The following is a 25,574-nucleotide window of genomic DNA, read 5'->3' as shown; positions in this document are numbered from 1 at the left end:
GGGGACCCAGGTTCTATTCCTGACTCTTCCACTGAACCTCAGGGCCAGCTTGGAGGCACCAGTTTCCTTCCTCTGCTTCTTTACCACAAAAGAAATGCAAGACCTCTAAGCTTCCTTCTGCTCCATCGAACTTACAATACATTGAGGGTGAGGGTGGTCCTCTCCCCTCATTCCCTGCTATGGACTGAATTGTGCCCCCCTCCCCCACCCTCCCTGCCAAATTCATATGTTGAAGCCCTACTCCCCCAGTGTGGTGGCATTTGAGGTGGGGTTTTGGGGAAGTAGTTAGGTTTAGCCGAGGTGGAGACCCCATGATGGGATTAGTGCCCTTTGAGCTTATTCTCTCCTCACCCACCACCATGTGAAGACACAGCAAGAAGGCGGCCATCCACAAGCCAAGAAGAGGGTTCTTACCAGAACCTGACCACGCTGGCACCTTGATCTTGGACCTACAGCCTCCTGAACTGTGAGAAAATCCCAACCCATGGTACTTTGCTATAGCAGCCTGAGCAGATTACAACACCCCATTTACCTTTGCTCAGAGCTGCTTCCCTTCAAAGTCAAGCCGGGGAGTATCGGGTCTTGACAAGGCTTCCACAGACCTACCTGTGGTGGCTGGACTAGAATTCCCAGTGCTCTGCAGCTTTTGGCCCAGATCCCCGCCAGCACCCTCCCCTTGCCACAAGGAAGCAAGGGCCGCCCTAGGGTAGCCCTTGGGCTCCTGAGTCTGACCTTCCCCAGAGTGGCCCATCTCTAGGACCCCTCCCACAGAAGCAGGCCCAGCCCTAGGAAGCAGACCTCCACGCCGCAGGGCAAGGCGCTGCCTCAGTCTTGTCCTCAGTACAGGGCAGCGTAACCGTGAGAGTGAGAGGTAAGACCACAGCAAGGGTACCTTAGGGGTTTATGTCAATTTACAAGTTCCCAAAGCACGTCAAATTTTGTCTCTCCCTGTGCCACATGGCAACAGGAATAAGCATTCCAAGTTGACAGTTGAGCGATCAGATCCAGAAAGGGTCAACTCTCTTGCCCAGGGTGGAAGCAACAAGGTTCAAACCCAGCCTTTGGGCTCTTCAGTTGAGCATCCTTTCTACTCTGCCACATTAGTTCTCAGATGTGTACGAAGAGTCCCATACCACAGGGTGAGTCCTGGGTAGGAGAGGCCAGCTGTGCTGGCAGGGGGTGCAGAAGAGGAGCTCCCGGTGGGGCCTGGCAGCAGAAAGTTCCCGTGGGGAACATCATCCGCAGGCTGGTTTCCACCCGCAAGAGTGGGAAGGGAAGGCTGTGCTGCGTGGAGACAGGGCAGCTGGAGGTGCAGTGGGCTGGGTGCTCCGTGCACATCCAGACTGTGGACTTGCCTGAGGCTGGGATGCCCTTGCCAATGGTCTACTGCAGGGAAATCACCAGGAGCTAGAGGGTGGGAGAGGCCTCTCAGCTGCAGCTCATAGAAGACACTATCTCATTGCCCCATTACCCTCCCCACCTGACCCCCTAGTATGTGCATCAACCTCTCAAGGCAAGGAAGGCTCCTGGGGAGAATCTTGGCTTGGAGGCCAAGTTCAGGAAGAAGGGAGGATGGGTTTCATCCCAGAGGCCAGAGAGCCCAGGGGTGTGGGGGTAACAATGCCCACTTAGTTCCAGGGCCCTGGGACCCTGGGTCTGCTCTGGGTTCTTCAGGCCATCTGCTATCAAGGCTCTAAGTGGAGGCTGCCTTTCTGAAGGGCGAAGGACACCCTCATACAGTGAGCCAGGCCTGGCGGGCCCCCAGCAGGCCCCCCTGCTCCACAGCTCAGCAGGCTTTTCCAAAAAGTTGGAGTCATGTCATCAGGCTCTTTGTCATCTGGCACAGAGCTGGGAAACGTAGCCCCCAGTTAACTATGGCCACACTGAAAACAGAGCCCATTATTACAGGACAGGGCAGCCAGACTGAATCATCCCGGGGCAGACAGACAGCCTTCAATTAGGGGAATAGCTCAACGCCTATGTATCAGCTGCTGGTACCACCGTCTCTTAGGTACCACCATTCCCAAAGGATAATTCTAACCCATCTGAGCATCTCACAAGTTTTCATACAGTCACAACCGTACATAGATATATACACATCAAAACTCACTTCTGATTGTACTTCAATTAAAGGGAAAACGCGCAACATTTAAAAGGGTCAGTGCCATAAATCAGCGGTGGACCTGGGTAAGGAGGGGAAGGGGGCATGTGATTGTAAGGAAAAGGGACAGCGCTTGTTGGGAAGGGCCGTGAGAATTTCTTAGAAGTCCTGCAGCCAGTTTATAGTGAGCCCGTGATGATCACAGTGAGCGGAGGGGACAAAGGAAGGGCATGGATAATCTAAGATGATGGAAAATTAAAGCAAACCAATAAAAAAACCCACGCAGCTGGCTCCGGCATGCAGTCAAATGTCGATGCAATTCCACGCACCCACCCTCCTTCTGCACCCCAGTGCCCACACCCTCTCCGTGCTGGCTGCAGCAGCGGTCCAGGAGGCAGCTGGCAGGCAGGCAGCCACACGTTAGCCATAAATGGATAATCCATTTGTCGAGACTCAAGAATCTGCCTCAAACTAGGGAAATGTTTTCTCACAGTCTGCATGGAGGGGCACACCCAGCTCTGCATCAGTCCACCTGCCCATGTGAATGGACAATAGAAAAAGGTAGATACATCAGGTTGTGGCCACAATTGTATCAGTAATTAGGGAGGCCAGCCCTGTAACCAGAAAGACCAGCAGGATGGGGAAAGAAAATGATAGTCCTTTTCCTCCATTGCTGACACCTTCTGTCAAAGTGTCCATTTTTAAAATTTTTACCTTAGTCTGCTTGGATTGGAGGGCAGAAAGCACAAGATTCTTGAGTGAGGAGAGAGGGAGGTCCAAAGGCTTTTTTTTTTTTTTTTAATTAATGGAACAGGAGTTGGGGCCAGCTGCAAGGAAACATGTACCCAGGAAACATCACTGCCAACTTCTCCATCTGCTACTAGGTTATGAAGATGGGAGAGGGAAGGTTTCCCAGGAGTCTCCCCTTCTCCCAGAACTGACTCTGGAGTTACACAGACCAGAGTGGAACCCACCCCTCTAAAAGGAAGACCTTAGGCTCCTTCCTTAACCCGAGCTGCAGTTTCACCGCATGATGGGGATCCCACAGTATTGCTGGAACTCGGGGTTGTGTGTGCTTAGCACAGTGCCCGGCATGAGTTCAGCCTTGAACAAGGGGTCCACATCATCATCATTATTGCGCATTGCAGGCCAGCTACCACTTTCTGCCAGACTGTGGTAGAGAAGACGAGGCCAAGACATAGGGCCCTGTCCAGCTTCGAAAAGGTCCCGCAGCAGACGGCAGAAGTAGGAAAAAGCTGTGCTGGGGCATAGGGCGAGGAAGCTCCCAGGCAGGGGGAGCGGCACCGGGGCTCAAATCACTGAGAGCGGCCTTTAACCCACACTCAGTGCCCGAGAAGCCCAGCCTGGCACATGCTCCACCCACAGACCGCCGGTGGCAAGTCCCGCTGGTCACCAGACCCAGAGCACTCACTGGCACAGGTCTTCCCGTCACTGCGGAGCACGTGTCCCTCGGGACACTGACAGGCAAAGGATGTGTCCGTGTTGACGCAGGAGTATTCGCAGCCATGGTTGCTCAGCAAGCAGTAATCCGCCCCTGCAAAACCAGACAGCCAGCTGAGGTGGTCAGTAAGCCTCTGAGCTACTGATGAGGGGAGTCAAGTGACCACAGTCTTGCTTATCCGCCCCCCACCCACTCCACCAAGGCATGCGGTCCCCAGGGGACATCCCCCACAATCTCCCCAGAGCAGAGAAGGAGAGGACCACGAGGCGCCCTCCTCTGCAGCGGTCAGATTTTCCACTCGTGTTGCAAACCTTTTCCATGTAAGAGAAGCATAGAGGGGGACTCACTGGAACAGGTCTTGAGGTCCTCGTTGATGAGGAAGCCTTCTGAGCACTGGCAGACGAAGGACTCCTCGGTGTTTAGACACAGCTGCTCACAGCCGTGGTCCTGCTCCGCGCAGTGATCCACTCCTGCGTTTGCCACACGGGAAAAGACAAAATAACCTGATGGAACAACACTCACCAGCACCGGGGCATTAACACAAACCTCCCTGGAGAGGGGAGCCTATAGGGGCCTTTGACTTCAAGGGCATCGCAAAGAGCAGTGCTGGAGGGTTTTGTGCAACCAGGTGCAACTGGTCTCCGGAAAATCAGCCTTGTTTGCTTGTTTTCCTTCCCGTGTCTGGGTTTAGAGAGTCAAGTGCGCGTGACTCCTGTGCTGGTGTGAAAGCCAGCAGCACTTTGTGCCAGGGCCTTGGCACCATAATCTGCAGTCCTCAGGGCTAAGGGCAGGCGTGAGCCCCATCTCGGGGAGGAAAGCGAGGCTCAGGAAGGCCGAGCTGCTTGCCCAAAGCCACACAGCTGACGGTGCTTAAGACTGAAGGCTGTGGCATCGAAGCAGCTGGGCTCAAATCCCACCTGCACCAACCCCTTCCTCGCCAAGAGATGCTGGGTAGTCAGTCGCTTGGCCTCTGGGTCACCATTTCCCGACTGGAGGAAGGGGGGTGACGATGGGCGCTTTCTTAGAGGAATGTGGCAAGAAGGAGAGGAGTTGATACACGTAAGGCCCTCAGAACTGTAGCTGGCACACAGTAATCGCCGACTGGATGCTTATTAAGTATCGCTGGGAAAGAACTCATTGTATAGTTTCATTTTTCTCTGGAAGTGACACAGAAAAAGTGTTCTTATCCCCCATACCCAGGACACCCAGATTCTGAAAACAAACCAAAGCCACAGCCTGCATGTGTGGCCGATCCTGGCACCTGAACGCTGTGCAGCTGGCCCCTCTGGGCAGCGAGCACTGAGGGACAGTGAACACACAGCTGTGGCGAACCGCTCCCACAGACGGCCCTGCAGGCTGCCTCCCAGATTTCCTTGATGGAGAAAAAGCACACCCAAGGACTGGAGAGACACTGACGACCTTGTGCAGGGCCATCAAGTAGGCCTCTTGGACTCCTGAAGGGCCTGGGGCTAGTGCCTTCTGGAACATTCCATTGGTGGATGTGCCTACTGCAAACGCTTGCAGGACCTCAGGAGCCAGAAGCCCGTATTCACATCTTGGTTCCACCGTTAACCAGTCGTGTGACTGCGGGAAAGTGACTTAATCTTTTTGTGCCACAGTTTCCCCGTCTTTAAATAGGGACAAGAATGTAGATGCCTCAAAAGTCTATTGTGAGGATAAAGTGAGTGAGTGCCTGGGAAGTGCTCACAGAGTGTGCACCTCATAAGGGCTGGCTGTCATTATGGCCCGGGGCTCCCTGAGTCCTTAAGGGGAACAGGATACCACGGTTCTCTGGGAACTCCTAGGAAGAGATCACTTGGTTTACACTTTCTTGAAGCTGACTAGGTGGTCTTTTTTCCTTTAACTTTTTTTTTTAATTGTTTATTTATTTTGAGAGAGAGAGTGAGACAGCAGGGGAGGTGCAGAGAGAGAGGGAGAGAGAGAGAACCCCAAGCAGGCTCCAAGCTGTCAGCACAGAGCCTGATGCAGGGCTCAAACCCACGAATGGTGAGATCGTGACCTGAGCCGAAACCAAGAGTCTGATACTGAATGGACTGAGCCACCCAGGCGCCCCCAGGTGGTCTTTCTTATGAGATCCCCAGAGAGAAAGTATAGCCCAATCACTTCTGGCCCCCTCCCCCTGAGCTCCTCTAGGCTCCTTCAAGGCATGCTGGGAGGGAGGAGAGGCTATGGCCTCCGGGGCTCTATGTGGACTCAACCAGGTCATGCCCAGCCTGTCCTGGGATGCTTGCCAGGGCTGTCAGCTGGCAGACCCTGTATCCCCGAAAGAAGGCAGACTGTACCCAGATCCACCTTGACCAGGGTGTGTCCTTGTCAAATGGAAGACTTCCAGCTCCCCACTCACTTCTCATAAGACCTCAGAGACTTCCAGAGGCAAATGCATAGCAGTGCCAACTTTCTAGTTCAAAAGTTGACCTCTGGGATCAGTCCTTAGAAAGCCTAATCGAGGTACTTTGTTCCCCCTAACGACTGAAGGGGAACCAGTTTTCCTCAGGACTGCTCTGCCCCTAATACTTCATCTGTGAAACTTCCCCTTCTGGCAGTTTGAGGTCCAAATGCTGAACAGCTGCACTGTTCTCATTCACAATCTATCTCTGTCCCCAAAGCTGGAGCAGATGTGAAGCCTGCCGTGTGGAAAGCCACACACACAAAGGGCCCCTTCTGCGCTGGCCATGTCACGGAGCCCCTCTCCCAGCAGACCAGGGTCCCAGGCATCGGCCGCAGTGCTTGTGTGCCCCCGCCCCCGCTGGCCTGGACCAGTGGAGACTGTGCCTCATAAAACAGGACAGAAGCCGCCAGCTGGCAAAGCCTGCAAGTTTCCGTGCGTTTACATCACCGAATGGGGGTTTGTTGTGCCTCTTACACAAGACAGTTAAGAAAGGCTTAACAAAAATCCCATATTTCCCAGCTCCGCCCTCAGATCAACCCTGTGGTAGCCCATGGACTTTCTGAAGTCTGTCTCTTTTGGCCTCTTGTCCCAGCCCGGAGCCTCTCTGGTCACTCTCCCAGGCTCCGTGGGAATAATGAACGGTTATCTTTCATTGTGCTTTCCTTGGCCCAGGCACAGGCTAAGAGCCTAAATCGGTCCTGACTATTCCCCTTAAAAACCCTCACAGATCGGGGCACCTGGGTGGCTCAGTTAGTTAAGCATCCGACTCTTGGTTTCAGCTCAGGTCATGAACTCGCGGTTCATGAGTTTGAGCCCCAAACTGGGCTCTGCACTGATATGCAGAACCTACTTGGAATTCTCTCCCTCTCCCTCTCTCTCTGCCCCTCCCCTGCACTAGCGCTCTCTCTCAAAATAAATAAATAAGCATTAAAAAAACATAATATTAAATATATAAATAAATACATGAATACATAAATAAAACAGATGGGAAAATCAAAGCTTGGCAAAGTTAAATAACTTGCCCAGGGCCACACATCTAGTATGTAGTAGAGCTTGGATTTAGATTCCGATGGGTCTGACTTAATCAGTGCTCTCAACAGCGAATAATAACATTAGCTAATATTCACTGAATGTTTATTAATATTCAGCAGCACTTTTCTTTATTTCTTTTTTAAATTTTTTAACGCTTATTTATTTTGAGAGACAGAGAGAGAGCATAAGCGAGGAGGGGGCAGAGAGAGGGGGAGACACAGAATCCGAAGCAGGCTCCATGCTCTGAGCGGTCAGCACAGAGCCCAACGCGGGGCTCGAACTCATGGGCCACGAGATCATGACCGGAGCCGAAGTCGGATGCTTCACTGACTGAGCCATCCAGGCACCCCGTAGCAGCACTTTTCTAAGTGTTTTATATGTATTGATTCTTTTAATCCCCACAAACAAACCTATGAGGTAGGTGGCACGAACAGTCCCATTTTATGGATGATGAAACTGAGGCGAGGAAGGCGAAGCCTGTTGGACCGTCAGACTCACAGGAAACCCAGCAGCTTCAGAAGTGAGCCTGCATGTGAACCGCACCCTCCCGTTGGAACCCCCGCCATGGCACACTCACGGCTGCAAGTCTTGCCGTTGGGGTCCAGGCTGTAGCCCCGACGGCAGCGGCAGGAGTAGCCTTCCTCCGTGTTGATGCATTCATGCTCACAGCCCGGTTTGTTCAGTGCACAATAGTTGATTCCTGAGGAGAGAGAGAAAGGGCAGACCTCCTGCAGGCTCTGGACCTCCCCCAGGGCTGTGGGGTCAGCCCCTTGCAGCAAATATTCAGTAAATAAGGTGTTCTATTGGATGGAGAAGACAGCTCCTGCTCTCAGGGAGCTGGCTGGAAGCAGAACCTGGGATCAGAAGTCTAGATTCTCCAGCATGGGTCTTTTTCCCCTACGATGGCCAAGAGCTGGTGAAATGGGTTGAGGACCCCAAATCCCAGCCCATCGCTTCCCGAGAAAGATGGAAAACCTGGGAAAATCCAACTGGGCTTTCCTTCGAGTTAACCTCATCACTAGGGCTCAAAGCATGTAGGGAACCGCTGTCTTCAATGATATCTGACAATGACATTGGACAGCGCAAGGCAGAGTAAACAAAAACTGATGGTGTAAGATATCTAACTCTCTAGGAGAGGCAGGACACGGCAGTTACATTAAGAAGGGTCCAAATGCTCAGCCTCGCTCGGGGTGAGATCATGACAGCCTCCATATCAAGCAGCTGAAGACACATCTGATGCCCCCCGGATTGCTGCAGTTGCGTCCTATGGCGACATTCACCCCCCTCCTATGGCGACATTCACCCCCCTCCAGACTGTGTTTCTGCCAGCAGGTGGGAGCGTCATCATAGGCAGGAGCCAATTAGCATTTCATTTGCTGGTAGAAAATGCTAAAACCACAAGACACCCCCTCCCCCCAAAGAGCAGGTTATGGGGGAGATGGAGAACTGTAAAAGGAAATAAAATGAGCTTGTGGGGGGCCTTTAGGAGACTGGTGCTGGAGGAAATCGTCCCTCTTGTGGCTGAGCCGGATCTGTTTAACTGTGTTGTTCTTTCTTGTAGGGACGTGGCAGACCCTGTGGGTTGCCTTGCCAACAACCGTTACCCTGTCTTCTTGGGACTAGCGCCCTGACCCCACAGCCATGAATCGTGACTGATCTCAGCCAGCCTGGCAATCATCCCTTCAAGGGTCCGTGATGTGCCCTCCCAGGCGACCGGCAGATGGAACTTGCCACGTGCACAGAGTTTGAGCAGAAGTGGATGCAGACTGAGCACACGGAGAGAACCCTCACCACACACAGGGAATGGCCTGGGAGAAGAGATGCCACCACAATGGTCATCGGCCCCTGGGAACTTTCTGTAACTCATCCCTTCCGCATGAGGGGGGCCAGAAAATCATTAGCTGTGTGTGGTTTCAGTTCATCAGCCCTGAACTCGTCAACAACCTTACCTGTGTGGAGCAGAATACAATGCCACAAAACTAGGGGCTTCAGTGAAGGAAAAGGGGCCTGTCAATAGAACACTGGCCACATACCAACAGACAAAAAAAGAGAGAGAGAGAGAGAGAGAGAGAGAGAGAGAGAGAGAGAGAGAGAGAACAAAGGGTGCTACAGTCTGGAGCCACATAGGGGAGGGTCTGCAGGAATCCTTTTGTTAACGCCTTAGAGAGGGGTGAAGTTACTTTCAGTAAACCCAGTTTTAAAAAGGCAGCATTCAGCCACTATGGAAAACAGTACGGAGTTTCCTCAAAAAATTAAATACAGAATTACCATATGATCCAGCAATTCCTCCTCTGGCTATTTACTGAAAAGAATCAAAAGCAGGGACTTGAATTCAGCCTTAAAAAGGAAGGAAATTCTGACATACGCTACATCATGGAGGAGGCCTGAAGACATTATGTTAAGTAAAATAAGTCAGACACAAAAGGACAAATATTGTATGATTCCACTTATATGAGGTAACTAGAACAGGCAAATTTAGAGAGACAGAAAATAGAATGGTGGTTGCCAAGAGCTGGGGGCAGACAGGAACGGGGAGTCGTCGTTTCTTGGGTACAGAGTTTGAGTTTGGGGAGATGCAAAAGTTCTGGACTTTAAGGGGATGATGGTTGTATAAGAATGTGAATGTACTAGGGCGCCAGCGTGGCTCAGTCGGTTGAGCGTCTGACTTCAGCCCGGGTCATGATCTCACGGTCCGTGAGTTCGAGCCCCGGGTCGGGCTGTGTGCTGACAGCTCAGGGCCTGGAGCCTGCTTCAAATTCTGTGTCTCCCTCTCTCTCTGCCCCTCTCCCACTCATGCTCTGTCTCTCTCTCTCTCTCTCTCTCTCTCTCTGTCAAAAATAAATACACATTAAACAAAAAAAAAAAAGAGAATGTGAATGTACTTAATGCCACTGAAGTGTATTAGAATAGTCAGGGGTGCCTGGGTGGCTCAGTCGGTTAGGCAACCGGCTCTTGATTTCGGCTCAGGTCCTGATCTCATGGTTTGTGAGATGGAACCCCACTCTGGGCTCTGTGCTGACAGCGCGGAGCCTCCTTGGGGTTCTCTCTCCCTTTCTCTCTGCCCCTCCCCCACTGGCACTCACACACAGTCTCAAAACTAAATAAATAAGCATTTTTTAAAAATGGTCAGAATGGCCATTTTTATATTATATATATTTTCTCACAATTTTATAAAAGCCAGCATTGTCTTTAAGAAAGATTTATATTACAAAATACCTAAACTGAAAAACATTTAGAATCTTTTTTTTTTAATTTTTTTTTTCACGTTTATTTATTTTTGAGACAGAGAGAGACAGAGCATGAACAGGGAAGGGGCAGAGAGAGAGGGAGACACAGAATCTGAAACAGGCTCCAGGCTCTGAGCTGTCAGCACAGAGCCCAACGCGGGGCTTGAACTCAGGAACCTGAGCCAAAGTCAGACGCTTAACCGACCAAGCCACCCAGGCGCCCCAAAAACATTTAGATTCTTAAAGATGTTCTCGCTCAGCTATCTGGCAAACAGCAATTCAACACTGACTCCACATGGTTACTTATGGCAAAGTAACTGCAGATCTCTGCTTTCTTTACATGCTTGAGTTACATTTCTTTATGTGCGTGTTACTTAATTAGTATTTACGGAGCACCTACAATGTGCCCCGTGTCTGGTCTGGTCTCCTCGCTAAATGTATGGTACTACATGTGGGACAGGCTTGCAGGTAGCTTTATCTGGTGAAGCCCAGAGTGTCCAGTGAGCCCCATGAGAGGTCAGTTGGCAGAACGGTCAGACAAAAAGTTGTATTTTATTTTTCTTAAGTTTATTTATTTATTTTGAGAGAGAGGGAGAGAATCATGGGGTAGGGGCAGAGAGAGAGAGAGAGAGAGAGACAGAGGATCTGACAGCAGAGAGTCTGATGTGGGGCTCAAACCCATGAATTGTGAAATTATGACCTGAGCCGAAGTTGGAGGCTTAGTTGATTGAGCCACCCAGCTGCCCCTCTGACAACACAATTTAAACAGAGGTTATGCGTGCCAACTTGTAAAAAGCTGGAGACTTCACTGAGAAGGTAAGACATCAAAACATGTAAGATTAGTGACCCTGGACAGTAAATTATAATGCCAATGGAGTGGCACAGTTAGCAGGTCTCAGAAAAATTGGTTAGGCTACAAAACGTTAAAGCCATGTTCCTTTGGTTTAGCAAACCCAGGTCCAGAGAAGAAAAGCAGCCTGTTCAAGGCCACACAGCCAGTGTGAGTGACACTGCTAAGACCAGCCCTGCCAGCTCCATCCTGTCTCTTCAGAGTGTGATGCCTCCAGCTCCAGGGAAAACCAGCTATGGTGCCCAGCATGAGCAATCCTGAAGCCTAGCTCCCCGGGTCACACCCACATATGATTCCACCCTCGGGCCCCCCCTCGACAGCCAGGCCAGTCCTGGCTTCTGTGCTTTGCACCACCGCCTTAATAATTTATGCCTTAAATCAATGACACTACTTTCCAGAGAAAGAAATTGTGCCCAGATGAGGAGGAAGAATAAATCCCGGCCGAGAGACTTTTCTTCAGTAGAATTCTGCCTTGAACTGTGTTTTCCACCTTAATTGGATAACGTCAAATTCCTCTGAAAAATAGATGTCTTATTAGATTTGAAAATAGCCCACATCCATCAACTGTCTATTAAACGTAAATGGCTGTACCCTGAGCTTGAGATCTGTAATGCTCTTGAGATCCTCAAACTCCTAATAACAAACTCCAGATTTAAATCTAATTTCTTGCTTCCCTCTTCCATGTAATGCTCTAGAGAGACAGTGAGTGCTCATTGCCGTGAACAGCTGTCTGCCATAATCGACTGAGTGCAAACATGAAGTCAGGGGCAGCTCTAGGAGGCTGACCTCAGGAGCCCAGGGCTGGGTTTGCAGCAGACAATGGAAAATGTAACGATGAGGCAGGATGCTGGGAGAAGGGCTGATGAGGACATCGGGTTTTAGACACAAATTCCATTTTTCTTGGATGAAAAAGTAGGGCACCTGGCTAAAGAGGAAATGGAGCTATAATTACTCAACATATATGAAGGAGCATCGGGGACTGTGGAGAGGGCCACGACCCGCGAACAGGCCCGTCTGTGGTGGTCAAACTGCTCCCAATGGTCACTGCCTCTCCACTGGCCCTTCTGTTCCCCACTTCCCTGCCCTCTTGATAACAATGCATGCATGTACCACCTTGGACCCCTCTCTTAGTGCGTGTGCCTCTCCTGGCAGGATGTGAGGCAGAGGTCGAGGGAATCCTAGATGACTGGTAAGAGATGAAGACTTTCAAGCATATTCCCCTGCCCTGATGGCCACATGCCTAACTTGTTCCCCTTTTCCTCCACAATGTGTGTGTCTGAGTTGAACCGGATCTAATTATTCCCCACATAAGAGCTTTCGGTCCACAAACGAGTCCACCTGCGACTGATTTTCCCTGGGTGTAGTCAGCCACTAACACACTTAGACCTAGAAGAAGGTGTAAATAGCACAGAGAGGCGTGGCAAGTCCAGAAAAGTTGGTTTTCCACCATAGTTATGCATGTGTGGTCTAATGAAAAATATTCCACTTCATTGTTTTCGTGTGTTGAATGATGCCATTGGTTAAAATTCCCATTTCATGCTCAAATGGTTCCAGGGTTTGCATCGAGGCAAGGCAGCAGGGATTACCTTTTGTAAGGCACCAGTTTCGAAACGTGGTGTCTACAACCATCTACCACCATCCAAGGTCAAACACTTATTAGAGTGAGTTGGTAAGTCCACACGTGCTGGGAGCAGAATGTGGCTTGTCTGGATTCAGTGACATAGCCCACAGTGCTTTTTCAAAAGAAATACATGGTCAAACTTTTGAAAATTCAGTCCTGCTTTGAGGCAGAGCACTGCCATACATATCACCAAGAAGAGGTGGTGAAGAAGCGCATAAGAAAATACACCCCTAAATGGAGGCTCCAGAAAGTTCTACAAACACCACTGCCAGAAGAACACAAACAATTCAGCGTACATAAGTGTGGACTGACTATGGAAATACTTTTAAAAAGTTCACAACCTGTATGACTTAAAAGGGCCATCTTTCTTAATTACTTTTTAATGTTTATTTATTTTTCAGAGAGAGATAGAGAGAGCATACGAGATGGTGGGGGTGGGGGCGGGGAGCAGAGACAGAGGGGGACAGAGGATCCAAAGTGGGCTCTGTGCTGACAGCAGACAGCCCGATGTGGGGCTCGAACTCATGAACCACGAGATCGTGACCTGAGCCGAAGTCAGACACTTAACCAACGGAGTCACCCAGGCGCCCCAAAAGGGCCATCTTTCTAACAAGACTGAGCAATTCAAATAAGAGTTGCAATTTCTCCAGGATGATAAATCTCAGAGAGATCCATTTACTCACTCGTTCAATCATTCATTCGTCTTGTGTCGCACTTTCACGTGCCAAACCCTTGAGGTGTTGAGGATTCAAGAGTGAGAAAAACAGGAGAATCTTTGTCCTTGTGGACTTCCCATTCTAGTGGTTTCTCAGGGACAGTCTAGTGTAAAGAGATCCCATTTGGGGCTCATGCTCTAGATCCCCCTTGATGTGCCAGCCGACAGGCATTTGAGTCACTCAGCACATCATTAATTTCATCCTGCTGACGCCATGTACCTCTCGAACGCTGCGGAAATACCCCAGAGTCCTGTTTTTTTCCTTCCTTTATGTCAAAGAGGATAGAGCAGCAATTTTCCCCTCTTAGCGGCCAGCAAGTGTCTCATCTGGTAGGACCGGAAGAAACGAATCCCTTTTACCTCCTGTCTCCGGGCCCAGGCTTTTCTTTCGCAAGGTCCCAAATACATGCTGTGGGGCTAAGGAGGAGGGAGGGTGTGCGCCCTCATTTCATGTAGGTTAGGGCTTCGGTTTGGGCCTCGACTTTGCTCAGTGAATCCCATAGGCAGACTCAGTCTAGTCAATCTCTAAAAATCATCTCCATCACAGAACTGGGAGTGACAAAAGGTAAAATAAAGGGCAGTATAGTATCAGTGAGCACAAATGCTGAGTACACATATACTTGCTGAAGTTTTGCAAGGAAAAGGAAAATTAGCAGAGCATTTATCAGAACAAGCCCTTCTACAGCCAGTGCAACTTACTTCTGCAGGTTTTCTTATCTGGATTCAGGATAAAACCTTTTAGGCAGCGGCAGGAATAGGAGTGATCTGTGTTAACACACTCGTGCTGGCATCCATGATTAGGTGAGGCACAGTAGTCTATCTCTGGAAAGAGAAAAATCGTAAGAATGGTGAACAAAATAATAAATACCACGGAGAAAAACCAAGGGGATTTCATTCTTAATTTTCCCTAAATAGTAAATTCCTGTAACCTCAAACAGTCCTGCTATGAAGGGATCTCTCAGTGAGGCTATCTCCATGTTTAGGGATATGGCCTCCCAGAGGGAACTTTCTCAACACGTTACAAAATGTTTATGCAGCAAGTGAATCTGTGAAGATGCTTTCCTTGTCTGGGTTCACGTTAAAAGCCACTAAAATAAAAGCGTGGTTGAGTGTTGTTTGTTGTCTCGCAAGCTGGGAAGAGGGAGCTTAGCTCAAAGTTTTATGGAATTTCTGCAATTAAAACAATGGAAATCTTCCCCAAGTCGAACTCCAGACCACTTAAACCCCTCAGACACGGAGCCAAACAATAGGACACAAAGTCAGATCCTGGGAAAAAGAAGGAATAAATGACAGAGACATCCTCAGTGTAGAGCACTGCCCTCGTTACATCACGGGACTCATTTGCACTTAGATTTTCTCAAGGTTGCACAGTCAGAGATTGTGATCTCTAGGTACACGTTAATTTAAATCAAAACACCAAGAGAAAAGAAAGGTTACATGGAATTTTTTATAATGGGATTTTACTTATATGAGTATTTTTAGATAGGGAAAGAGACTTCTATTGAAGGGTCTGATTATTTTGCTATAATGGAATTAAACACACTGTTTAAAACTGCCTGAAATAATTAGCAGCTGATGGGGTCATAAAAGAAATATTTTTGTTTTGATGAGGATTTTACTATATTACAGAATATGTGACCTATGGATAGCATGTTAATAATGAAGAATTTTAATAATGAAGAATTTCCTAGCCTGTAACAGAGGAAACAAAATGAGTAAGAGAAAGGCGCACAATAGCCTTAAAAGGAAAAACATGTAGTTTTGAAAATCAAGTAGTTTAAGTCCTCCAACTTTGGGCATCTTTTTCAAAATCCATTTGGCTGTTTTAATCCTTTGCGTTTCACACATATTTTAGAATCAGCTTGTCAGTTTCTGCAAAAAAGCATACTAGGATCGTGATAGATATTGCTTTGATGTATAGATTTGGAAAGGACAGACAGCCTAACAGTATTAAGCCTTCTGATCCATGAATGTGATATATCTATTTATTTAAGTCTTCTTTAATTTCCCTTAGCAATATTTTGTAGTTTTTGTAGTATAAGTCTTTTACATCTTTTGTCAAATTTGTCCATAGGTGGTACATATTTTTGATGCTATGGTAAATGGTTTTTTTAATCTTAATTTTTGATTCTCCATTGAAAAAAATGTAAAAAATAGTTGTTTTTTGTATATAGACCTTGTATCCTGCAATGTTGCTAAACTCACTTAATAGCCCCTTTTTGTAGACTCCACTGAAGTTTCTACATAGATGACCCTGTTGTCTGTTAATAAAGATGCTTTAATTCTTCCTTTCCAACCTAGATTTCATTTCTCCCCCCGCCCTTCTTTTTTTTACCCCTAATACAATGGCTAGAACCTATAGTACAATACTAAAAGGAGGTGGTGAAAGTGGGCATCCTGTTTTGTTTCTGATCCTATAAGGAAAGCATTCAGTCTTTCATCATTGAGTATGGTGTTGCCTGATGATTTCTCCACTGATGCACCTCATCAGATGGAGGCAGTTCTTATCATTCCTAATTTGCAGAAAGGTTTTTTTTTCTTTTAAAAATCATAATTGAGGGGTGCCTAGGTGGCTCAATCGGTTAAGTGTCCAACTTCAGCTCAGGTCATGATCTTGCAGTTCGTGAGTTCGAGCCCTGCATGGCGCTCTTAGCAGACAGCTCAGAGCCTGGAGCCTGCTTTGGATTCTGTGTCTCCCTCTCTCTCTGTTCCTCCCCCTCTCTCTCTATCTCTCTCTCAAAAATAAATAAAGATTAAAAAAATTTTTTTTAATCAAAATTGAATGTCAGGTCTTGTCCAATGCTCTTTCTGTATCTTTTGAGTTGGATTTTATGGTTTCTGCTCTTTAGTATGTTAATATTGTGTGTTACATTGATCATGTTTTGAATGTTAAATCAACTCTGGATTCCTGGGATAAATCTTACTTGGTCATGATGCATTATCCTTTTTACATATTGTGGGATTTGATTGCTAAAAATATTTAAACAACTTTTACACGAATTTTATGAGGGATACTTATGTGTAGTTTTCTTTTCTTGTAATGTATTTTCCTGGGTTTTGTATCAGGGTAACGCTGGCTTCATAGAATAAGTTGAAAAATGTTCCCTCTTCAGTTTTCTGGAAGAATTTATGTATTGATATTAGCTCTTCATCCTATATTCACCAGTTAAGCCAACTAGTCTTGGTGTTTTCTTTGTGGGAAGGTTTATAAGAACAAGTTCAATTTCTTTAATAAACAGAGGCCTTTATTCATATGATCTAATTCTTCTTCAGTTAATTTTAATTAGAACAGACTATTCATCAATCAAATAACACCAAAAAACATGTATTTGTCAATTATCTCTATATATTACTACCTAATTTTATGAAGAAAGGTAATTAGACATGATAATAAAAAGAGCAGTGAGAAAAAATTTTCTCTTAAGTTAGCAAAAATTTTTTCAATCGCCTCCTCAAAACGCTTACAGTAGAGTATACATTGGTAAAACTTTTTGGAAATAACTTTCAATATACATCAAAAGCCTTAAAACTGTTAACAGACTTTGACTCAGTAACTTTCCTTTTGTGTTTTGTTCCTAAGAAAATGATTAGAAAATGCAAAGACTTACATATGAGGACATTTATCACAATACAATCAGAGTAGCCAAAAAAATTATTGAACACTTTGTGATACATACGTACGATTATCATGAAGACATTAAAATGTTTTTGATAAAGTTTAAAATGACATGTGAAAATACTCATGATTTAATGTTATACTGTATGATCTCAACTCTATAAAAATATATTCATGTGCATAAAAAGGCTGGAGGGAAATGTAGCAAGTCAGTATTAACAATGGTTATCTCTGGGTGATGACAGATCATTTCATTTTATACAACTTCATTTCTATATGATCTAGTTTTCTACAGTAAGTATATGTTACTTTTGTAGTCAGAAAAGGTATTAAAAACAAGTATGTACATTCATAATTGTGAAACTAGTTGCCATGGAAAATAGCATTAAAAAATAGAAAAAAGAACAGTGTGGGAAGTGCCCAGTAATGGAGAAGAAAATAATCAGGGGAAATTGCTGGGGACAACGTGTATAGCTTCTTATGTCTATACCCAAACATAAAATACAGCCACCAAACAAAGCCATTTTAGGCTTTCAGTATAGGGAAGTGGCCATGAGCTCACAGGTATCACTGGAATTTGGGGGAGCAAACCTATGACTATAGAGAGGACAGGCTGTATGCTCTGTGGACCATACTACATTACTATGTCTCACTCTGTTCTAGTCATATGGACTTCCTTATTGTCCCTCATCATTGCCAAGTCTCACAGTTCTTGCCTCAGGGCCTTTGCACTGGTGTTGTATTTCTCCTGCTTCAAAAGTCTCCTCCTTCCCTCACCTCTTTCAAGTGTTTGTTCAGATTCCACTTTCTCGTGAGCCCTGTGTTCTCATCTACTCTGCTCCAACAGAATGTAAGCTATTGCCCCCCAAAAACAGAAGTCTTTTGGTTCGTTTTACTTAGCATTGCATGCTTAGTGTCTCCAATGGCATCTGGCACATAGTAGGTGCTTGACAAATATTTGTTGAATGAATAAACGGTTATCAGTACCACTCTTCTTTACATATAAATATTTATTCATTTTTGAGAGAGAGAGACAGAGAGACAGAGACACAGAGAGAGCGTGTGTGAGTAGGGGAGGAGCAGAGAAGATGGGGGTGCGGTACAGAGGATCTGAAGTGGGCTCTATGCTGACAGCAGCGAGCCCAATGCAGAGCTTGAACTCATGAACTGTGAGATTATGACCTGAGCTTAAGTCGGATGCTCAACTGACTGAGCCACCCAGGTGCCTCAATTATCAGTACTACTCTCAATGGAGTGTTTTGGAGGGTTTAGATGTAAACACCGCCCACTAGGAACCAACAAGGGATCACTAAGGATATAAGACAGCTCTTATATAGTTCTTCAGGCTTCTTTTGGCAGGCTGCTTAAAAAACCTCCCTCCGTGAGGATCTCAGCTCAGCAATTAACATCTTCTGGGTACAGACATTCAGCCAGTTATAGATGCAAACAATTAATTATTCTTTCATCCAGCACACGTTCCTCCATCTGGTCTATGAGGCATAGGGCCTTCATCAGCAAATCGGTCCAATGTCTGTGAAAGTACAGATAGTCCCTACCACATTTTCCAGGCCTAGCTAGTCTACTAAGCGAAATAAAGTTATTCTGATATGACTTAGTCCTAATGACCAAGAAAATACAAGAAGCCTAATTTGTTCTTAGTTTCAAAGTACAAGGAAGTCATTCTCAGCTCAGTTTAATGAACCACTTTCTAAGAGTCAGAGCTGCACAAAATGGAATGCACTGCATGGGGTGTAGTGAGTGTCCTGTCAGTAGGAGTATTTAAGTGCAGGATGGATGACAGCATGATGGGAATATTGTGAGATGGGTGGTTGGGCTAGAACTAGTTTGAACTTTCAGGTCCTCTCCAATTGAGAATCTTTGATTCATGTACAAAAATTCATCTCACAAAACTAAGTAGCATATTACAGTAGGTTAACCATAAGTTGGCTATGAAACCTAAATTCTATACATTCTATATTTTATGCCTTGGATTCAGTATAAAATTATTTCCTTCCTCCAGGTTTCACTTTTAAAGCAAGTATAAATATTCATGTAGTACTTTCCTCTATGCAAAGCATTCCTACTTGAAACAGGATGGAAATGCCAACCAAGTTATCGATGGAGTCTAAAAAATAATGACTATAATGATCTCAAAGTCAGTAAATAATAAATAGCAACATGCTATTATATGTTATAAATGTCTACAATTACCTTTACTCACTAGAACAGGTATTAGATGATTAAGCATTAGACTTGAAACCCCCAGTCTCCTTGATACCAAAGACATGAATCCCTGTCCAGTGGACTGAAGTCTTCTATCTTTCTCAGGAAAAGACCCTGAACATCTGAGAATGTTCTCGTGCCTGGCTCAGTAGTAGTGGTTTCAGATCAGACCTTAAAAAGTCTTGCCATAATATGATCTAGCAATTTGGAAGCAGGGATTTGAACAGATACTTGTACGTTCATGTTCATAGCATCATTACTCACTAGGGCCAAAAGGTGGAAACCACCCACGTGTCTACTGACAGATGAATGGGTAAACAAAATGTGATGTATACATACAATGGAATATTATTCAGCCTTAAAGAAGAAGGAAATTCTGACAGTGATGGCAGTGATGGTTGCATAACAACACATAACAACACGAATGTTCTTCATGTCACTGAACTCTACACTTTAAAATGGTTACAGTGGTAAATTTTATATTACGTCTATTTTCCCCACAGTGAAAAAAAGTCTTGGCAATATTTTGCAAAGTAACCATACCTGCATGTTTCCACTCTTCTCCTTTCTACAAAATATTCAGATAGACGTGGATAGGTTGCTTTAGGGAAAGAACTGATATAAAAGTGGTGCTTTTTTGGGGCGCCTGGGTGGCTCAGTCGGTTAAGCGTCTGACTTCGGCTCAGGTCATGATCTCACAGGCCGTGAGTTCGAGCCCCGCGTCGGGCTCTGTGCTGACAGCTCAGGGCCTGGAGCCTGCTTTGGATTCTGTGTCTCCCTCTCTCTCTGCCCCTCCTCTGCTCACCCTCTCTCAAAAATAAATAAACATTAAAAACAAATTTTTTTAAGTGGTGCTTTTTGAATACTTACATATTTTAAATTATACTCTTTGTTCAGGAACATAAGGCTCTATTATATATACTTTGGTTTAATCATAAATTAATCACATTTGGTATATTACATTGACAGTCTACATTTTCAGACAATAATTACACTTACTAATTGGGTTAGCCTTCAAATATACTTTTGGTTAAAAATAGAGATGAAATTTAAGGAACTGAGTATCTTTTGTTTTATTTCATTTTTTTTGCAAGTTTACGAGAAGTGGAAAAAATGTTTTAAAAAAACCTCTCAACACCACAGCAGCAGCCAGGCCGACTTGGCTAGAAGCTGATGTGATGCCTCATTAATTACTAACAGGATGACTGTCTTGATTCTGAGTTTCCACCTCCATCCTGTTTCTGTCTTTTTAACTGGCCCCTATTTCACAGTTCTTGTCCCTCACAGATGTGGGGTGCTCCCAAGGGTCTCCAGTCTTACTGCTGAGCTTCACTTTATTTCCCACTCTCGCAGCTTTCCAAGAAAGCTGGGGGGGGGGTCCTCCTTCCTCTTGGCAGTAGCCTTTCCAGGTCTGGTTCTCACCCTGCCCCCAAGCATGATAGGAAGGGGGTCCTTTTTCTAGGGGACACATCTCCTGGATGCTGCCCACCCAGACCCCTCTGAGTACCCAGCCCTACCTACTTCTGAGTCTCGACTCCGACAGGGTCCAGAGACACGCTGGAATTGCTGGGCTCTGTGCCTCACTGGCGAGGCCCCCCAGCTGGACCAGTCCTCCCCTGCCTCCCAGCCAGACCTCTTCTCCCAGTGCGCCTGAGCTTCCGTGTTGACTGGAGGGTCTCCTTGCCTGCATCATCCTGGGGCCTGTAATTCTCCGCGTCCCCAGGGATTCTGGGATAGGAGACATACTGAGCCACAGGATGGGGTGATGGCAAGCCTCTGGGAACTGGGGGTGGGGGTGGGAATCGGGGGTTCTCAGGCAGAGAAGGAGTTTTGAGGAGGCAGGAGGCAGACTGGATAGGACGCGTGTTTTCCTCCAGGTCTCATCCCAGTGGAAGCCTGGGGCCAAGTCTTGAATTTTTTATGCACTATTAAACTTAGCTCAGGCATGTGGTATATGCTCAATAAATACCAATTTAAAGTCGTTGAAGGCAGTATCATGCCTTAAAAGAACTTGCTCAGCACCAGACAATTTGCTAAATGGTTTATATGGATTACCCCATTTAGTTTTCAAGACAACGCTATGAAGCAGGCAGTATTATGATCCCCTATTACAGTTGAGGGAACTGAAGCACAAATCAATTGCCCAAGGCCAGCCAGTGAAAAAGCAGAAGAGCTAGAATTTGCTCTGAGGCCGAGACTGCCCTTGGCAGCACATGGCCTCCCCTCTGAGGAACAGACCAACCTGTCAACCTGGCAACCACCTTCCCAGCTGTTACCACAGCCCGGGTTGCTGATCTACGGTTCAGAATGTTCAGAAGGGAAGGGAGACCAGGACCAGAGGAGGCCACTCATCACCCGCTTCTTCTCTCAATAAGCCGCATGCCAGTCGTGTGCCAGGTGTGGGCCTGAGCCTGTCTGGCTTGTATCTTGGCACATCTTTCCTCCTCCCGGCCACCCTGGTCTCAGCCTTCTTTGCCCGGTGAATAAATGACAGCTCCGCCTTCAAGATTCAGCCAAAATATCACCTCCTCCAGGAAGGCCCTCACCTTGTCCATTGTTACTGGCACATGGTTAGGGCTCTTGAAATGCATATTTTGACTGGCCGTGTTCCTTGCAATTCCAGGCTCCACCCTTGTCTCCAGCTCCGGCGTTTCTAAGCTATTGATATTTAGGGTTGAAGAGCAAGCTTAGGTTTCAGGAGTTTTGTGGGGGTGCTTTTTAAAAAACTGTCCACATATATCCTGCTTTCCATAATCAATGTGTTTTGGAAAGGCGGTGGGTACATGAAATTTTTACGAATTGAAATCCTATTTTCTCCTTGATGTATGTTTCAGAGATAACGTACACTAACCTGGTATTCAGCTGCACTTTCTAAAAATGCTGGGCCCTAATCCTTTAAAAACAACCTTCTCTCAAGTGAACCCCTCAACAGGATGATCGCCCATACACAATCCCTTAAGTGCTCTGTCATACCTTTACATGTAAAAGAACGCTCTTGGAATCCTTTCGCAAAACATCTTTAGTTTGTAAGTTCTTATGGTCAGATATTGGGAGCTCAAGTGAATTCTGACCTGTATGCGTGTAGTTAAAATCAAATAGAACTAAATATATCAAACAAAAGAATGAGCAGTTCTCTGCAAACCACCCTCCACCCGCCCCTCCCCCACCCCGAAGCAACCACATTCAACTCCTTCAGGCTCAGCGATTTTCTTATGCTCGCGTGGAGGCAGAGCTGAAGCCCACAAGCCACAGAGCTTCAGTGAAAGTATTTTTTAAGCTCTGTTAATACTGATGGGCACAGCCCGGCTGAGCCAGCATGAAGTCAGATGGTCTGATCGTCAGCACGTTCAGCAGATGCTGGAAGAACATTCCCACGTGTGGTCTCCAATGAAAGACACCTCTGTCAAATGCCTTGAAGGGTGATATTGAGACAGGGTGGACTACGGTCCTAGGACAAGTGACGAAAGGCCTGACAGAGGAAGAATGGGGCAGAAGTCATCAGACTCCGCAGCACATCATCTTGTGCCACGATATGCTTGGGAGAATTCCCCGGCCACGGTGCCCACAGCAATAGCAGCAAAGAAAGTTTTTGTTGTTGAATCACTGTGCTATGCACCTGAAACTAATGTAACACTATGTTAACTACACGGGAATTAAAAGTAAGTCAGTAAGTAAGTAAATAAAACGTGAGAGCCAAAAACTGTCAAACACACACACAAACTCTTTTTGTAGGTAACTTACTTGCACATGTTTTTTTATCTGGGTTAAGAGCAAATCCTTTAGGGCACCGGCAAAAGTAGGAGCCATCAGCATTCACACACTCGTGTTCGCATCCGTGGTTTTCCGAGGCACAGTAGTCCACAGCTGTAAATATGAAAACACAGAGTTGAAGGAGACACACAGACAGGAAAGGGAATAATAGGATGGAATGGAAATAACAGCATACTTATAACAAATATCAACGAGGATTAAGATGGTTGTCCCAAAGAAGTGCGGATGAGTAAATATGATTCCAAGGCACCTCCCCTGCGACCACCCAAAACATAATCAGGGGTCTAGATCAGCAATTTACTTCTGAAGATAAACTAAAGCGGGGCGCCTGGGTGGCTCAGTCGGTGGAGCGTCCAACTTCGGCTCAGGCTGTGATCTCACGGTTGGTGAATTCGAGCCCTGCATCGGGCTCTGTGCTGACAGCTCAGAGCTTGAAACCTGCTTCTGCTTCTGTGTCTCCCTCTCTCTCTGCTCCTCCCTCACTCGAGCTCTGTCTCTCTCTCAAAAATAAATAAACATTAAAAAATAAAAAAAAAATACAGGTATAAAGAAGATAAACTAAAGAACACATGACCAATTGTATTTAAAAGTTAAAGAAATGCAGGGTGCCTGGGTGGCTCAGTTGGTTGAGCATCCGACTTCAGCTCAGGTCATGATCTCACAGTTCATGAGTTCGAGCCCTGAGTCAGGCTCTGTGCTGACAGCTGGGAGCCTGGAGCCTGTTTCGGATTCTGTGTCTCCCTCTCTCTCTGCCCCTCCCCCGCTCATGCTCAGTCTCTCTCTCAAAAATAAATAAAGATTTAAAAAAAATTCTTAAAGCTTAAGAAATGCAAATCAAAACAATCACAAAGCCTACGACACTAATAACTATCAAACTGCAAAAGTAAAGAAGGGATAAAGCCCGATGGTGGCAAGGCAACATGGAAACAGAGTCAGGGCTGGTGGCATTATAAATTGACAAAAAATCCTCTTGGAAGGACGTTTGACAGTGTTCACTGTGGAAATGTGACCCAAGGAAATAACTGATAAAAGGGAGAAATTAAGCATATGAAATAAGCTATTTATAGCAGCATTATTTACAGTGACAAAAAAATCTGGAAAATAAGATGGACATTTAATAATGGTAAATGGCTTAGTAATTTATAAGAAAATGCCTTGTCCTATTTGTCATTAAATCTACAAATGTTGAAACCAATTTGACAATAAACTTCATATATTGAAAAAAATAAAATAAAATAAAATTACTAACAAATTAAAAAAAAAAATCTACAAATGTTTCCTGAACACCTTACTGCCGGCCTGGGCCTGTTTTAGGTGCTAAGGATAGAGCAAATAACAAAACAAATAAAAATTCCAGGCCTCAAGGAACTTACACTTGGATAGTGGTGGTGGTGGCCAAAAAATACAATAGGTAAATAAGATAGGCTTGCAGAAGGTGGAGAGAGTATCCTGGGGAAAAATAAAGCGGGGAAAAGCCACAGCTACCATGGGGAGGCTAGAAGGATGGTAGAGGGTGACCGAAGTGGTCAGGAAAGGCATCATAAGAAGGCGGCCGTTGGGCAGAGTCCTAAATGAGGGTCTGAGGGTTGAGCCAAGCAGATAATGGGGAGTAAGCACCTGAGCAAAAGAAACAGCAAATGCAAAGGCTGCCAGGTGGGACTATGCCTGGTATGCTGCAGGACAAGCAGGGAGGCCAGGGTGGCTGGAGCAGAGACAGGTGGGAGAGGAGAATGAGTGCACGTCAGGAGGGACTGAGGCCACTACGAGGACTTTGGCTTTCACGCTCATTGAGGAGGGAGTCATTGGAAGGTTCCGAACAAAGGAATCGAGACTAGATGATAGAGAGCAAATGTGACAGTAGAAAACCAGTTAGAAGCCTAGCACAATAATCCCAGTGGGCAATGGTGGAGGGTTCAACCACGGTGGTGCAGGACGGAGGTGGGGGCGGGGGGAGACAGGGGAACGGTGTTCTGGTTAAACGTGTCCCCCCAAAAGAACGCGGGAGTCCTACCCCCAGTACCTGTGAATGTGATCTTATTTGGAAATAGGGTCTTTGCTGATACAGTCAAGTTGTGATGAGGTCATATGGGTGGGCCCTAATCCGATACAACTGGTGTCCTTATAGGAAGAGGAGAATGCCACGTGAAGACACAGACATACAGGGAGACCACCATGTGAGGACAGAGGCTGGAGGGATGTGGCTGCAGGCTGAGGAACACCAAAGGTCAACAGCCACCTCCAGAAACAAGGAAGGACTCTCCCCTACAAGTTCCAGTGGGAACATGGCCCTGCCAGCACCTCAATTTTGAACTTCTAGCCCCAGAACGAGGAGGTACCACATTTCTGTTGGCGTAAGTCACCCAGTTTGTGGTCGTTGTGATGGCAGCCCTAGGAAGCTAATACACCAAGTATGAGTTGAGGTGGGGCCAGTGGGGGTCCTGCCGGAATAGAGGCGAGCCAGGAGGAAGAAAGAAGGATTGAGGCTGACTTGGGGGATCTGGCATGAGGGCGGAGTGGTTGTAAACTGACGGCGGGGCCGGGGTGGG

The 25,574-nt window shown here is 46.5% G+C and overlaps 1 protein-coding gene across 4 annotated transcripts in view; it reads right to left on the bottom strand.

The window, feature by feature from the left end:
- The window catches only part of MATN2 (matrilin 2), a 136,958-nt gene that overhangs the window by 24,497 nt on the left and 86,887 nt on the right, over positions 1-25,574 (bottom strand). For all 4 annotated transcript variants that reach the window (XM_047842136.1, XM_047842138.1, XM_047842137.1 and 1 more), the window contains exons 6-10: positions 22,999-23,121; positions 14,118-14,240; positions 7,583-7,705; positions 3,911-4,033; positions 3,534-3,656 (exon numbers count right to left, since the gene is read on the bottom strand). In XM_047842136.1, the coding sequence (XP_047698092.1) occupies positions 3,534-3,656; positions 3,911-4,033; positions 7,583-7,705; positions 14,118-14,240; positions 22,999-23,121 (615 nt within the window). The remainder of the gene's footprint in view (positions 1-3,533; positions 3,657-3,910; positions 4,034-7,582; positions 7,706-14,117; positions 14,241-22,998; positions 23,122-25,574) is intronic.

Source organism: Prionailurus viverrinus, chromosome F2, assembly GCF_022837055.1.
Source record: "Prionailurus viverrinus isolate Anna chromosome F2, UM_Priviv_1.0, whole genome shotgun sequence".
In the NCBI taxonomy this organism is placed as follows: Eukaryota; Metazoa; Chordata; class Mammalia; order Carnivora; family Felidae; genus Prionailurus; species Prionailurus viverrinus.
The sequence above is the reverse complement of the archived record's forward strand: the minus strand, read 5'-3'. Positions and strand labels throughout refer to the sequence as shown.